General features: G+C 32.8%; 1 protein-coding gene across 1 annotated transcript; it reads left to right on the top strand.

Moving 5' to 3' along the window:
* Positions 1 to 11759: 11759 nt before the first annotated feature.
* LOC147501377 (ankyrin repeat-containing protein BDA1-like) lies at positions 11760 to 14232 on the top strand. Its single transcript, XM_086606423.1, has 2 exons — positions 11760 to 12455; positions 13510 to 14232. Exons 1-2 carry the CDS (start codon positions 11877 to 11879, stop codon positions 14221 to 14223), a joined length of 1293 nt encoding a protein of 430 aa, XP_086462549.1. The 5' UTR covers positions 11760 to 11876; the 3' UTR covers positions 14224 to 14232.
* Positions 14233 to 16831: the final 2599 nt, after the last annotated feature.

The raw sequence follows: 16831 nt of genomic DNA, 5'->3' as shown, positions 1-16831 counted from the left end.
GTCTCACACAAAATTTCGAATCAAAATATATTTTTATTAAAAATAAACCGAAATACGTTAATGAGCAGCGATTATGGTGCATAAATACTTGGAAACTAAGGGATCAGAGATAGTCTCTTCTCACTTTGTGGTTTAGGATATTAATCCATAATTTTCAAATGGAATTATCTTAAACTCGATCTAGCTTGTATAATAGTTTTTTTAGATTTATGGTGATTTAGCGCTAAATCATTACTGCTCGACTTACGTACTAATGTGTATAAATCACTAAAATATCTATCAAATCACTAAAACAGATTGATTGTTTCCATATCCTCAAATAATACATTACTCCCACTTGAAAAAATTTATCACATTAAGGTGTTCTACGATGAATTGATGAATACAAAAAAAATTCTTTTTCAAGAAAATACGTTCACCTACTTAGAATACTCCCCTAAGTATTTTCTCTTTTTCTAAGTAATTGTTTGTATACACACAAAATTGATAAGAGCCAAAAACTGTAGTTTTAACCCCTTTAACAATATCGCTTTTGACAAATTATGTGATTAATAAGTAAGAGTTAGTATTGTTATCGTGTTCTTGTGTATTTCGGGCATTGGAGTCGAATAATGCGCGAAAATCGTCCCTTTTTGCGAGATAAAGAAGCAAATATTGGTTGTTAAAAAGTTCTATGATAAAAGACCAAGATTCAAGGAGAAAAAGCCTTTTTAAATCCCGGTCAAAAAAAAAAAGTCAAAGTCAAAGCAAAAATAAATAGTCAAAAAAAGTCGTGAGAACTTCCGAAAACTGTATCTTTGAACTCAGACCTTGGAATTAGGCCTACCTTATCTCAAAATGACCGGCTCGGAACGAGCTTTCTAATGGTCTAAGCCTTTACCCAATCAGAGGAGCAAAATTGGACGAAAATATTGTTGAAGTCATTTCCAACTGAAAACCCCTTTGTAGACTGAAGTAATAAGGTTTTGGGCTCGATTTTCCGACCCAAAACATGGCTCCTCAGCCCATGCACAAATTTGTGGATCTTGTCTCCTCCATATGGGAGACAAAGACTTAGCTGTTAAGTATCTAATTTTTTACTTAGCAATTATCCAAGAACTTAGTTTAGATCTAGTTATTTTTTCATAGAATTAGTTTTCATTCCAATAGACTAGTTTTAGAACAAAGAATGAGTATTATTTAGAATCATATTTAGTTTTATAAATAAGAATTTGTTTTTCATTTCAATTTAGTTTATGATTCAATTCTTATTTAGCTTTAGTTGTCTTAAATTCATAATTAGTTTGTCTTAATTTGATAATTAGTTAATCGTAATTGTAATTCTAAATTAGTTTTAAATCCAGTTTTAATTCATTTTGAATCTTATACTATTGTTCAATTAGATTTATAAGTTTAATCATTTATTCAATAATGAGTTGTTCTATTTGTTCTTGTTTTAGAAGTGATAGTATAATGATTTAAGGCTAAAACCTCCATTAGAGGGGTTTTGAAGAAGTCTTGATGAAACTTGATTGTTGTTAGCGTAGAATAGTTCATAATATTCAATTCTATTCTAGAAAGTAATTAGTTCACCATGAGAATGGGTTTGATTGCTTCACATGCTAGTCGTTAGTTGGTAGAAATTACCATGAACAATTAGGGATTATAAACACTCAATTGTTATGCGAAAGCATTTAGATTCGGATTACGACATTTCTTCGTTAGTTTATTAAGTCGAATCAAGATGGAATCAAATTCCCCTAATTCATTATCATATTGTCAATTTAGTATTTCCGTAGTTTGAATTATCGTATCTTGATTAGTTGAATTAAACTGAAAGTGTTTCCTTTCACCCTAGCCGACAAGGTGGCATCTTGGTTTACCTTTTATCAAAAATATACTTATTCAATTCCAACATGAATAACATACAAGATCATGTCATTCTATGTCTTTCATCAATGTGAACATGTCAAAGTGTTAATGTAAGATTGGATGGGTAAAATGAGTAATGACTATTAATTTTCAGATTTGAACAACCTAATAATCAAATAGATGGAATAACAGTGTGTGTTTCAAATAATATTTCCTTTCCAAACTTGAAGCTTTTAAGATACATCTTGAACTTACAAAAAATGCTTAAATATTCTATCTTATTTCACCTTTTTCCTTGTTTCTTATATTTGATTTATATATTCTCAATGTTTATGTAAGCACATTGCAAAACAAAATTCGGATGAAGAAATAGTACCACAAAGTTATTCCAATATTGCACTAATGTTGGAAGGGTTAAGTTTGACGGTATCAATAAAGTGCTACAAAAATAAGTATAACAATATTTCACACAAACACTCTTCATTCTTTTGGACCAAAAAATTATCATCCATCAATTATCAGTAGACACACTCATAATAATTTTTAAACTTCGATATATTTTACTCCAAAATTATTAAAACTCCTACAACCAATTTTTTTTAGGTGGCTCTCTTTGCAACCAAAGTTTGTTGCGTATCAAATAAAAGTTGTTGAGCTATTATAAATTCAATTGTAGTTCCATCGCTTTGAAATGGTCATCACAATACAAATTTAATAATAGCTTTTTTATGCAATACCAAGAGTAGCTCATATAGGACATTATATTATTATACAACTTGGCAAGATCCTACTCCATGATGATATGAACATTTTATAAGCATCCACACCCATTTATTAAGTTAGATAGGTAAAACATACTTTGAAGGATCCTACTCCATGATATGGACATTCTATAAGCATCCTGACCCATATCTTTTAGTACTATCACATCTTCCTGTACTCATAATGATCACACATTTTGAAAATTTTATTTTTAGCACTATCCCATCTTCTTGTACTCGGGGAAAAAAATAACAAAACTTAGGAAACCAAAGACATCCGCCTCGATCAGTTAATTTAATCCTCGCTCTTGAATGAAGTGATTTTATTCACTGTATCTTGTATTTGTTATAAGAGTCAGTTCTAATTTCTGTTCAGGAGCTAAAATGAAATGTAAGAAGGTTGTATATATTCAGTTCAAATAAAATTAATGTATTGTTTATAAATGAAATTAGTTAAGTACATATACTTAAGGTTTTGCTTACCATTTTGAGTTTTTTGTGTTTTCCGATGATATCTTAATACAAAATCTATATTGTTATAATCAGCTCATTGTGATAGAAAAAAACTCTATGGATTCATATGTAAACGTACTTTATTGCTTTATATACATTAAATAGAAAAATAACATTACATGCATAAGTGCATAACCATGCATTACATCTATATGTCTTCCAAATATGACTATCGGTGATCGTCCGATCATTTCATAGTGTTCTTAAACCGATAGAAGCACAGTTCTCTATATTAATGAGAAAGAACTTGGGAGAGTTTGTACCTTGACATTTGATATTGTGTTAACTTTGACATTTTCTGAATTGAGTGTTCGAGTGTATATATGTGAGAGGTTGTGTTTAGATGATTATTAGATATATCATTAGATTGTCTAAAAAAACAATGTCATACAAAGAAACATAAATCAAATGTGTAAATAAAAGCACCCATTCATAATAAGCTGGTGTTCTATTTACAGGTTTAGACTTTCAATATGTATTATCATATTGTAGCCTGCATGTGTTTGAAAATCAGGATGAGATCCAAGAAAGAAAAACGAAAATGAATAAAAGTGCATATGTTAAAAATGTGAGAGTGCGTGATGGGTATTCAGATACTTACTCAGAAAGTATATTGGTCTATTTCTTAAGAAGTTAATAACTAACAACAAATGCAAATTCCAGGTGTATAAAAGGGTTATGTGAATAACATTTTGAGTGTTCTAATTTGGTATATCTCACATAATCCTTAGAGAATGTGGAGAACCTCCGAAAACTTATTTTACACCCCATAATAAGTTATTAACTAAAGAATATATATATGTAATGTTTTTGAGACCGCATTAAAGATATATTCGAAATAAGTTGGTGTTTTATCATAGACACTAAAAGTGTATGATTTGTAATAGGGAATTAGTTTATACAAATCACTTATTTTTTAGCAATTTTTTTAGTTGATAAAATATATAAAAATTGGAACAATAAAAGTGTTTGATTCGTAATAGGAAATTACCTTTTACAAATCACCTATTTTTTAGTAATTATTTTTTCTACAAATCACCTATTTTTTAGTAGTTTTTTTTATTTGATAAAATATATAAGAATTTGAATACTAAAAATGTTTGATTCGTAATAGAAAATTACCTTATACAAATCACCTATTTTTTAGCAATTATTTTTATTTGATCAAATATATAAAAATTGGAAATACACTCAAACTCTCAAAATATAAGAATTAAAATATATTATAACTCTCCAAAGAGGTTCCTAGAAAATATTATCTTTCATATTAGAGTGTCACATAGAGAGAGAAAATCTTTCACTATTTTAGTATATAGATAGTAGATGTACACTCAAGCGGTCTGCGTGTGTCGTTTGAGACAAAGCTCTTGGGTTTTTAGCTATACGATATGATGGGTCGTTTGGACTTAAAAAATTCAGTTTGTTTATCACGATGTTCATTTTAAAAATCAACTTCCACTTAATCAACCCAAACTTGAACTCAAACTCAAACTCGAAACGACTTTATCAAACTTGGGAAAACTCGAACTCAAGTTTAATCAACCTAATATTTCACCCAAACTCAAAAAAAACATCAAGTTTGAAATCATCAAGTTTAATCAACTCAATATTCTACCCTAATCAAGTTTAATCAACCCAATATTCCACCCAATCAAATTTAATCAACCTAATAAAGTTTAATCAACCCAACCAAATTTGAGTATATATTCAAACGGGACATGACTCGAATTGGGTGAAATCGTCAACTACAATTTCCATTGTTGATTCACAACTTAACACTCGAAATATGAATAGGACATAAAACTCGAAGTTTTTTTTTTTTTTTTTTTTTTGGGGTTCAGTCTTGCGAGAGAGATGATACCGGCTAAAAATATTTGAAAAAAATGGTAGCCGGTATGCGTTGAGGTGGGGGAGAGTGTATTGGGCTATTGTTGTTGGACTTAGTTGTAAACTTGGGCGGAGGCTGCCAAATGCAATTTGATGATTGCCCGATTAAATCACTATAGAATATTGCAAAAGATTCGGAGTTTGAAGTGGGACTTGGCAGTCTAGTCAGTTCGTCACTGTGTTTTGTTCGCTCTGAGCCAAGAAGGCACAATTTTCTGCACCAAATTGCTCCAATGTGCTTTTGTCCGAGTCGAATTTGAGCTGGAGCATTAAGGAAAGGAATTATGGCCCTGCCAAGATCACCATGATCCGAAATCGAATAAAGGCCAAGTTGATCCACTATTTTCGTGTGGAAAATAATGGTTTTTCCGGGAAATTACCATTTTCTCGTGTTTGAACTTTGAACTAGTAAGTAGCACTTGGGACTTAACAGTCTCGTCACTATGTTTTGTTCCCTGCTCTCACTGGCCAAGGCTCAGATTTTCTGGAGCATTAAGGAAAGGAATTATGACCTCCTCATGCATCATCTGAAAGAAGATATTATCTGATACAGCACATTCGTCCGTTCAAGATTTAAATGTGTAACACGAGGTAATATTTAGGTGAATTTAGATTATATTCCACGAGTGCATCTCCTTGACAAATCTACTATCTATATATTAAAGTAGAGACTTCTATGAGAGATTTTTCTCTTTCGTGGCATTCTAATATGAGAGATAACTCTTTTTCTCTCTCTCCTACGTGGTTTTTTACAATACTTTTTTACCATGCCACGTGGTTTTCTATTTTAGTACAACTCTCCCAATTTAAGTGCAATTCAAATTAGTCTCCATAAATTCAGAAATATAATTATGTTTAACTAGTAATTATTTTATCAAAAATAGGAAAGAAATTACCACACAAATTCCTCCCATTATAAAAAATATATCAATTATTTCCTAAAAAATAGGAAACACGATCTTATTATCCCCACAAATTATGTATTATATATTTTTCTTCAATGTTGGAATTAAATATCAACATAAGCCATTTAACAAGACGTACTCTTTTAGTACAACTCTCCCAACTTAAGTGCAATTCAAATTAGTATGTACAATTATTTTCTAAAACATAATTATTTTTAACTAGCTATTATTTTATCAAAAATAGAAAAAAAATTACCACACAAATTCCATAAAAATAATTATGTTTAACTCAGCAATTATTTTCTCAAAATACGTAAATCTGAAGCTCTCTCTTAAAAATCTTAAAAATAATTGGAAGTTTCGGAGAGAATAGATAATATGCAATGAAACCATGAAAACACAGTAGAAAAAAAAATACAAATTAATCGGAAACTAACATAACACGGTGATCATGGAAATAACAATGTTAAATATGCCTTGATTTCCATTCTCAACAACATAAATGGACTTCATATTATTATTATTCTAAGACTATCTATTTACAGCACAAACATGTCACATACGCATTATCTTACCCCCAATGGTATTAGCAATTTAGGTATAAGTAAAAACATAAAATCTGAGTGAGAGGATGTCGTTATAAAATTGTAGGCATTGACACCACCAAAATAAATGTGTATAATGGGACTTAAAATGAAACACACTCGATCATTAAATTCAAAGTTGTAAAAGAATGACCATTGCATTGAATTAAGCAAGACTTGGCACCAAGACATCTCCATCCGCCCCTGTGAATAGATTTTGATATTTCATGTTGGAATTAAATAAAAGAAGATCATTATTGTTGTGGGCTTGTGGCCAAATGACCTCATTGCCAGTTAAATAACCTTTTGATCGGAACAAATAATTAAGCAAATGGAGTTGTGCTGCCTAGTGTATGAGTCAATTAGATAAACTATATAATAGAAAAACACAAAATAGGACTCAATTAGAGAAATTGTGTGTTTGTCGAAAAATCATGAAAAAAATCTAGAAACTATGTTTTGTACAGTTCAAGGACAATAGCAAAACCACCAGAAGACACTGTGAAGATCAACTCAAATGGAGCGGTAAATGCAGAAGGAGCATGCTATGGTGGGGTACTAAGAGACTACAAGGGAGCCCCATTGATCATTTATATGGGAAATTCTAACCTCAGATCTTTCATTATTCAAGAACTCAAAGGCATTGAAACTGGTTTATTTGCAGCTCTATACATGAATTGTAAGAAAATCATGGTAGAATCTGACTCCAAAAGGACAGTATAAGTGATTAACAGGGTAGAGGAATGCCCTTGGTATTGTTTGGATATGGTAGCATCTATCAGGATGTGCATGAGGAAATTCGAATATGTGATAGTCTCTCACGTGTATAGAGAGAGGAATAGAATCGTTGATTGGTTGGCAAAGTCGAGTACTATTAAGGATTTAGGCCCCTTTTATAGCATTCCTCCTCTTCTGTATGAGCTAAATATAGTAGTGGAGGAAGATATGATGGGGGAATAATGTATCAAAGAGCTTGAGTTGAATATTAATACATGCAAACTATTTAAAAAAAAAAAAAAAAAACTATGTTCTGTACGTGTCTAGGTTCCATCTTAACATAGAATACATTTGACATAACATCACAAAAACCTTGACTGGAAATGGGAATTTTGCTTGGACTTCAAAGGGGTTTGGGGAATGAGACACATGGGATAGACTAATGATAGAAGCATTGGAGCATAGAACACACTTGGGCCAAATAAATACTTATTTTGAAATATTGATAGGTGGCCATCAGAATACCGCTGGTGATGAGATTGACCAACTGTAACTTGGAAAAATGCCATAATTTATTCAAAATCTATAAGAAGGATATAAAGAGGAAGATAAATTGAGTAGGGCAAATACACAAGGAGACTCTTAATTGTTGAGATGGCCAAAAAATTTCGAATTAAGCTATCAAGTTCAATATTAAGGGGACTGGGGGAGATAAAAGAACTTGAATATTTTGTAATTATAATTTATAAGTTCTTACTACTATAAGTGTTTGCTATAGTTTGTACCCACATAGATTAATTGTGATGTATTAGTTGGGGTGTTCACGTGTGGTGTCAGGAGTTGCTACCAAATGCGTAGTTAAAACCTTTTATATATTGAAGGGTTTAACTAAAACATCACATTTTGTGTTCATATTAGGAAACTCTCGATCTATAGGGGAAGTTTAAATCTTATTAGCCTAAGGGATAAGGCAAAAAAAAAAAATCGACCGTTCAAGTAATAAAAAATTATAGAGAAAAATGAGAGTAAGAGAGGCATATATATGTGGTATATATCGATCCATATTGAATTGCATATACATCAATGATAGAATCATTTTTTATTGGACTAAATACAAATATAGGTCCTCTAATATATGAAATGCAATAAAATAGAAAATAAATCAAACAAGGGAGACATATGACTAAGGATTCGAGCCCATAACACGGTTTCATAAAATCCACACAGTTTCATAAATTTCGTACGATTTTCCCGATCTAAATCGGGCAGGTTTTACATGAAGAAGATTTTCCTCAGCATGTTCTATTCGATATGGTAGGAGAAGAACCTGACTCGGTAGTCATACAAATTGGTTGATGATTTTGAAGAACTAGAAATTGAAGAAGAGTCAACCGAGGATCATGGTAGTCGTTCATGAAAAGCCAAACTTTTAATCATTTTTAATGATAACTAAGTTATAAAGTCGGTTGTTGAATTAGACTCTATATGGACATTACCTTGCATATCAATTTCCAAACCAATCTTTTGCAACACCTTCTCACTCAATGCATCAAAATATTGTCATGCAACCATTTGGTAAGTTTACAGTTACTTCGAAACAAAAAACAAAGTTAATATATAGTGTCTGACCACCACATCAAGACATAAATAGTATTACCTACTACGACATACGTAATTTTGATGTCTAGAAATTATAGATTAATTTTATGAGCAACACCACCAGAAGCATAACCGAACACATAGAAGACGAGTCAATAAGCACAAGTGAATAACTAACATGTTGGTTACCAACATACTATTCTCAAGAATACCAAACACACACAAAATATAACCAACTAGTATTGGAATGGTACATATCAAATCCAGTTCAACCCCTCGATCCTATTTTCTGAATAATAAGAAATAATAAATGACTTCATATGCATAAGTGGACAACATGCAATGATTGATTAAGTGTAGTCAGAGTACGCAAAGAACAAAATCTACCTACAATTCCATAAAAGTATTACAAGAGATCAGTTATTGCCTGTTCAATTTCAGAGAACTTCACAAAATTAAGAGTCCTCAGGAATTAACCAATCAAAGCAGTAAAGATTCTCTATCATCCATGCCTCTTAGGCAGCACACTGTTACCCATTTGGAGTCCCCAACTAAAAGCAATTTGTGCAGGAGTCTTCAACAATTTCTCTGATACCATACTTAATCTTAGATGCTTACGCCTAATAATCTTTACCCATGCTGAACTAGGGGAACCTAATGGTTAATATCCATGCAAAGTGAAGGCCAGATATAGAAAAAAGCTCTGCAAAGAGGGGTATAACATTAAGGTTAGAAGCTTAAGTTCCTTAAAACTTATAACTCACGGATAGGTGTACTCCGTTCAATTGGCAAAAGGCACGCAGTTGAGACTGTTGCCAAGCCGGGTGTCATTCCACCTGATTGACACTAGCAAAGACACTTGAAACTTCCAAAAGTTCTCCCAACTTTTTTGACAAAAAAATTCTAATACTAATAGCACAAGACTTGCCAAAATTATAAAAACCCTCCACTGCTTTCTAAGGTGCTAGGAAATTCAGGTTGGAAATTCATGTAAATCTATTATAGTTTTCACACATGGGCATTTTTATGTGGCGGTTTTAAGAACAACATCTAGACAGGGATTGAGATATATATCTAAATTATCTGGACAATGTAGTTGAATCATTAAAATGTGATAGTAAGACCTCATTAATAATTTGACCTTATTTTGGATGTAGAAACTGGAGCATGTATATTAATTATTCAAAGCAACATACAAACAAATATACAATGATATAATAAACTAATATAGTGATACAGTGATATACAACTACACATGATCAAGTACAATAAAGATTGAAAAACATTTTTTTTTCTCTAATATAATAGGTCCACACATGAACATAAACAATTTATCTGACCTATTAGTTTAAAAATCTCGACAAAAAAAGAATGGGCTTCTCAGAACATCTTATAGCATCGATCAGTGTTACTTAAACAAGTCAACAACTGAGCCGTTACCTATATCACATTACTGTGAACTAAAAATGTATTTAAAAACAAACAAATAGGGTTTTTTAGACATACCCCCCCACCAAAAAAAAAAAAAAAATTATAATCGAGAATTAGACATAATCCCCCTCTAATTTTCTTTACACATGCCCCCCCCCCTTTAACGTTTGATGCCGGTCAACTAGATTTGACTCTCATTGACCGTTAGTACATGTTTTCTATTTTCTTCCAATAAAAAAAAAAATAATCTAAAACTCCTATGATGAAATGCCGAATATGCCCTCAATAATTTCTATTCCATATGCAATAATAAAATATTATTATTATTTTATTGGAAGAAAATGGAAACCTGGACTAACGGTTAATGAGAGTCAAACCTAATTGACCGACATCAAACGTCAAAGTAGGGGGCATGTCTAAAGAAAAAACTGCAATTGGACCAATATATACGTGCAATGTTTTTGGGGTTTGGAGGGATAACATATCTGGCGGCAGACTATCTTTCCAAGCAATGCAAGTCACAATAATAAGCATAATGGGTTTGAAAGTTTTTTTTTGTAAACTCTTTTTCAACTTGGAAACGTCAAGTGATGATATTAAAATTAGTAGTGGGTTAGTGCCTCATTGGTTGGGTTAGTTGCTTATATTTTTAGGAGTTTTACGCGAAAGAGCCACACATTTTGTACTTGAATTAGACTATAAACTTTTTAAATATAAAAACTATTATAATAAAATATTTCTTTTACCTCCTGAAAGATATCTAAAAGATCCCGACGTATGTCCGGGTTCAAATCTAGTCAAATCTATATGAGTGTACATTTCACCTTAAGATTTCTTAACTTTAAGATGCACATCGAATGAACGTGTATTTTAATGCAATAGCACTAGTCTCAATGATACACCGTCGCATGTTTTTCCATGAGAAAATACCGTCTTTGAATCCTAATTCCTAAGTCCTAACCCATTCTAGGTTACTTGTTGCCTGCCCAAAAAAAAAAAAAAAAAAACTCCGCCAAAACCCTGAATTGGGCGATCAATCCCTTTCTCTGCCCCTTCATCATCACCTTTTCTTCCCTCTTTCTTCATCATCAACTTCTCTAAAGAAAGAAATCCCATTGTTCAACCTTGGTAGTCCTGCCTGTTGGAGAGATCTCTAGCTTATAGGTTTTTCTATATAAATCATGAGATTGAAAACTAGACAATCATCATTTGGAATTGCTCAAAGGTTTTCAATCTCCCATCTTCATGGAATTGAATTTTGGAAATGAGGAATGCTACTTTGTTCAAAGTCCAAGCCCTTAAAGATCACTTTCACGATACTCCCTTTCAGCTGGACCTACTTTAAGTTCCACCCTTACAGTGAGAACACCATTTTCTAAGCTTACGTTTACGTTTGACTAATAACACTTCAGAACTACAATGAAGTCAAGCAAATGTGGGCCTGTTTTCAATTAATGAACCATCCTTGATCCTTCAGTCTGGTGTAAAATACATAACCATCCGTCCAATCTCCAGCAACCTTTATTTACACTAGTTCTGAGATCATATATACATATTATATAGTACATACGACTCCACTTGTTTTTGTCATCAATTTTTTAGTACATACAATTCCACCTATCTCTCCAATGGGTGAGAGATTGAATGATGCTGCTCAAGCAGGAGATATAGACACCATGTACAAACTACTCTCTCTAGATCCTTTTCTTTTCGAGAATATCGATGGATTTCCATTTGTGCAAACTCCTCTCCATTTTGCTGCTTTAGCTGGGCAAACTAGTTTTGTTATGGAGTTACTGAATCTGAAGCCATCATTCATTAGAAAACTAAATACTGAGGGGTATAGCCCAGTTCACTTAGCTTGTTTAGAAGGGCACATAAAGATGGTAAGAGAGATTTTAGAATTTGATCATGAACTGGGTCTTATTAAAGGAAGAGAATGGAGAACACCGCTTCATTGTGCTGTTATCAATGGGAGAGTTGATGTTGTTGGCGAATTGTTATTAGCTTGTAGTCCAGATTGCTTAAGAGCTTTAACTGTTAGAAAAGAGACTGTTCTTCATTTGGCTTTGAAGTATGATCAGATAGAAGTGTTTGAGGTACTGGTGAAAAGGTTCAGAGCAGAGAATGGAGAGGAGATTGTGAATTGGGAGGATAATGAAGGGAATACTATATTACATCTTGCAACTTATAGAAAACAGTTCCAGGTAAATGCAATAATTCATATCTTCATTTTTCATTCTGTCTCTTTGTTTGATTGCTTGCTTAAAATTTACTCTCCAAGGATGGTCATATTTCGGGGGATACAGTTATTTTTTTCTCCAGCAAACAGATTTTCGGTTCATATTGTCCTATCAGTAACACAAGTCCCTGTAACATGTTATTGGAGTGAAAATTATTTTATATAACTGTTTAACTGCTTAAAAACATGTTTTCTCCATTAAAAAGATAAGCAAGCAATTGCACACTTGTGATGTGTTTGATTGCTTGCAGGAAGATTGAATTTACCGTAAATCATATTTCCAATGAGTACTAGTTTTTAATAAACTATATTTAACAGTGTCAATTCCCTTTTATAAAATCCATGGCAGTGATGGCACTTAGCCACTAAGGCAGTGTGGTCTGGGCAGTTGTGGCCTATTTCCCCTGTTTTAGTATAGAACACTCACTCCCTCGGCAGTAATATTGAACTTATACAGTAATGAAAGTAAAATGTCTTAAATGTCTAAATGCACTAACTGAACTATCTATATAGCAATTTTTAAGATGACAACACATAGCCGCCCTACTATGTATCGGCCTAACTAAGTTGAAGAAGCAATTGCAACTATGCTTCAAATGAGCTTCCTTCTCAAGTTCTCAGAGCATTCTTGTATTCAAAGACTTGCTTCCAATGGATGCAGCTTACTTATGCTCCATATTTTATATTGATTTGAGTAACACGTTTTTCTAAAGTTTGGCTACAGTAAATTAGTAATGTTCTCAATCTTGGTGTGGCAGTGGTTTCACTGAAGAAGGGTAAGAAGCACGAACATTTCACATTTAATCGTTTGTCATTTTTGTTAAGTGGAGTTACTTTGTCTTGTTAAGTTTTTCACTAGTCAAACACGTGTCTTCCTGATATCATGTACGCAATTTCACATTAGCTTTGCAGGTTTAGACTGTAAAACAACAATTTTCATGGAAAACATCCATGTACTTAAAATTGAGGATTGAGCGAAAAAAACCAAACTCTAAATAATTAGCACGTTTTCTTTACAGATCATAGAGTTATTGCTTAAAAGCAATGACTTCTGCGAAGTGGTGGATATAGATATGACGAACACAAGTGGTCTGACTGCATTGGATGTCCTGCGGCAACATTCTATCAACGAACACAACAATGTGGAGATTGAAAATCTTCTTCAACGCGTGGGTGCAGCAGGAGCTCATGATACAGTAATTTCCATAACAACTCCCCTTTCTCGGACTACTTCCAATAGTTCAATAGAACCAATGATTGTTTTAGAGGAATTGTTCCAAGGACTTCCTATGGAAAAATGGGCTAAAGAGATTGAGAATTCCCCAAGCGAGACCAGAAGTACACTCATGGTGGTGGCCGTACTAATCGCAACAGTTACCTTTCAAGTTGTACTTAGTCCTCCGGGTGGTTTCAGCGAGAACGGAAATAATGGTCTAATCAGCTCTGCTCTAAGTAAAGGCTATCTGGCATTTTTAATTTTATTGTCGATTATGAATTCAATAGGGTTCATGACTTCCATAGCCATGATCACTGTGCTTACAAGACGATCCCCTCTGAAGGCACCAATGCGCATTGCGGTTCTTTCAATGGTAGCTACTTACTTATGTTCCATAACTTATATCGATTCCGGTAGTCCTGTAATCGTAACAGTTGTAGCTTTATTGATGCTAACTTTACTACTGTTACAGTGGATTAACTTGAAACTACGATCGCTAATAAAGAAATTGTTGTAAGTTCAGTTACGAATCAGAATCCAGCTTTTAAAGTTGGATTAATTCTTCTTACAAAGTATTAATCCATGAAACAAAACAATTATACTTGACATCTAAGTTTGTATTCTTGCTAGATGCACATTGGCCAAGCCAAAAGCCTGTAGGTACAAGTATAAAGTGTACCTATATATGGCTCATCCCAAATGTGGATATATTATGTTATTTGTGCGGTTCAGAAATCTCATAACGTTGTAGTAGATCAAGATTCACAAAGAAAGGATTAAAGGTTCGTATTGACGCTGAAGTGTTGAACCTAAGAACATTCTGAGATAGATTAGTTGTGGGATAGTGGTTTCCAAGTGCCAACAATTTAACCACACAAATGTGTATCAGTGTATGCGTTTTCAGTTTACCTGGGCCGGGCTTGTACTCCCATATATCAAGGGGACTGGGACTGGGACTGGGACTGGGACTGGGGTTCTGGGGCTATGGACCTGTGGTTGTTAGACCAAACTGATCATAGAGTTATGGGCTGGAGCCCAAAGCAAAAAATATCTGAGTTTGGCTTCAGGACTGGTGGTAGTTAAACCAAACTGATCATAGAGTTATTATTTTAACAAGAAATTGGTCTAGTACCAATTTTGGGCCAAAATCACTCTCAAGAACACCTTTTTTTTTCGAAATCATTCACAAATCTAATTTTCGGGTGAAAATAACTCAGAAAACCAATTTTTATGTGAAAATAACCCTTAAAGATAAATAGCCCAAATTTGAAATTAATATATTTCAATTTTACTTTTTCTATCATTTTAGTATGAACAATCTGCTCATATATGAACAGTGTTTGTTCATACCCCAAATAAATGAACATACCTCATACATCGTGTTGAGGTATGAATATAGATTGTTCATAGTTTATGTTGAAGTAATTATTGTTCATACTCCAAATATGTATGAACAATGATTGTTCATATTCCAATAGGTGTTCGTACTGATCATACATTAAGTCGAGGTATGAACAACGACTGTTCATATCCCAATAGGTATTTTTAATGATCATACATTATGTTGAGATATGAAAAATAATTGTTCATACCCCAAATATGTATGAACAATATTCCAATAAGTGTTTTCTTACTGATCATACATTATGTTGAGATATAAATAATAATTGTTCATAGCTCATGTTGAGATATGAACAATGATCGTTCATACCCCAAATAGGTGATTGTTCATATTCCAATAGGTGTTCATACTACATATGTTGGGTCGTTTTGGTTGGGTCGAGTCGTTTTTTATTTCACGTCAGGAATAAACTTGACATTTTACTTTTTACCACCCGAGCTATTTTTAATTTCATATCAGGGGTATACTTGTCCTAAAATCTGCTTAGTCCTTTGAGCGATTATAAAAAAAAATGGGGTTGAAAGTGATTTTTTATTTTTATTTTGTTCTTGAGAGTTATTCTATGTTATTTTAAAGCAATGACTTGTTTTGCTTTTCCTTGATCTTTTCATTCAATATCCAATGTGATTGTACAATTAGATTCGCATGATAAGTGCAACTAGATCCCATAATCTATCTCTATATATACTTGTATATATAATAGCCAGACTTCTTGGAACAACCCCCTCACTATTGAATAGGTCTTTTTAACGGGTAAATTTCTGATTCGGTCATGATAATGTGAATGTGTTTTCAATTTGGTCACAAATTGCAACTCAACGCATTTTGTGAGCAACTAATGGGGTAATGTTAGCAACTTTTTGCACTAAGTTGCTGACAATGGCCGGATTAAGAACAAACTGACATTATCATGGTCAAATCAGAAATTTACCCTTTATGATTTCCCTGTTTGTACAATTTAAAAACACCTCCCTCACATCATTACAATTACACTCAGTTCTTCCTTTTATTTAATAGATTAGAAGAACCTCCCTCACACATTGCTAAAATTATAAAATTATTCATAATCCTCTAATAATAAAAGAAACTAACGCATAACACCATCTGCATACTTGCAGAAAAGAAATAGTTAGTACAAATTGATGGATATCATCAATTCAAATTTAATATTTTTAGAAAACGTATTGAACTATGGATCGGATATTTGTAACCAGCTGCATCCACAATCTAATAGATCCCATAAACTTAACGTGGAGATGCACACCAATATACATCATTAATTGGTTGTTTGTTTTTTCTTCATTCAACATTCAAAGCCTCTGAACTTAAGAGGTGCAAAAAAGTTGTTTGTGTTTTCAAATAGAGGTTTCAGTGTTCCCGCTAAATTTCCTATGAATGCTGAATTTTCATCTTGAGAACAAAGAATTCCACTATTTACCCTTTCTTCAATTGTTCCTTCCTAATATTCAACAAAGATCTCAAGAACCCATCTATCAACTTTTATGGCAGTATCAATTCTAAAAACCCACCTTCCTTTCTTAACACATGTTGAAATTCAATTTGGTATTGGTAGGGATCAGATTGATTTTCAACGTCGTTGCGAATTTTTATTTTTATTTTTATTTTTCTCTGATAAAAATAAGAAAGAGAGAGAAATGGTACTTGACATGATATCCTTATTTGATATATATATTATTTAAATAGAGCTAGAGAGCGAATTTGT

This window comes from Coptis chinensis, chromosome 4, assembly GCF_015680905.1.
Source record: "Coptis chinensis isolate HL-2020 chromosome 4, ASM1568090v1, whole genome shotgun sequence".
In the NCBI taxonomy this organism is placed as follows: domain Eukaryota; kingdom Viridiplantae; phylum Streptophyta; class Magnoliopsida; order Ranunculales; family Ranunculaceae; genus Coptis; species Coptis chinensis.
The sequence above is the reverse complement of the archived record's forward strand: the minus strand, read 5'-3'. Positions and strand labels throughout refer to the sequence as shown.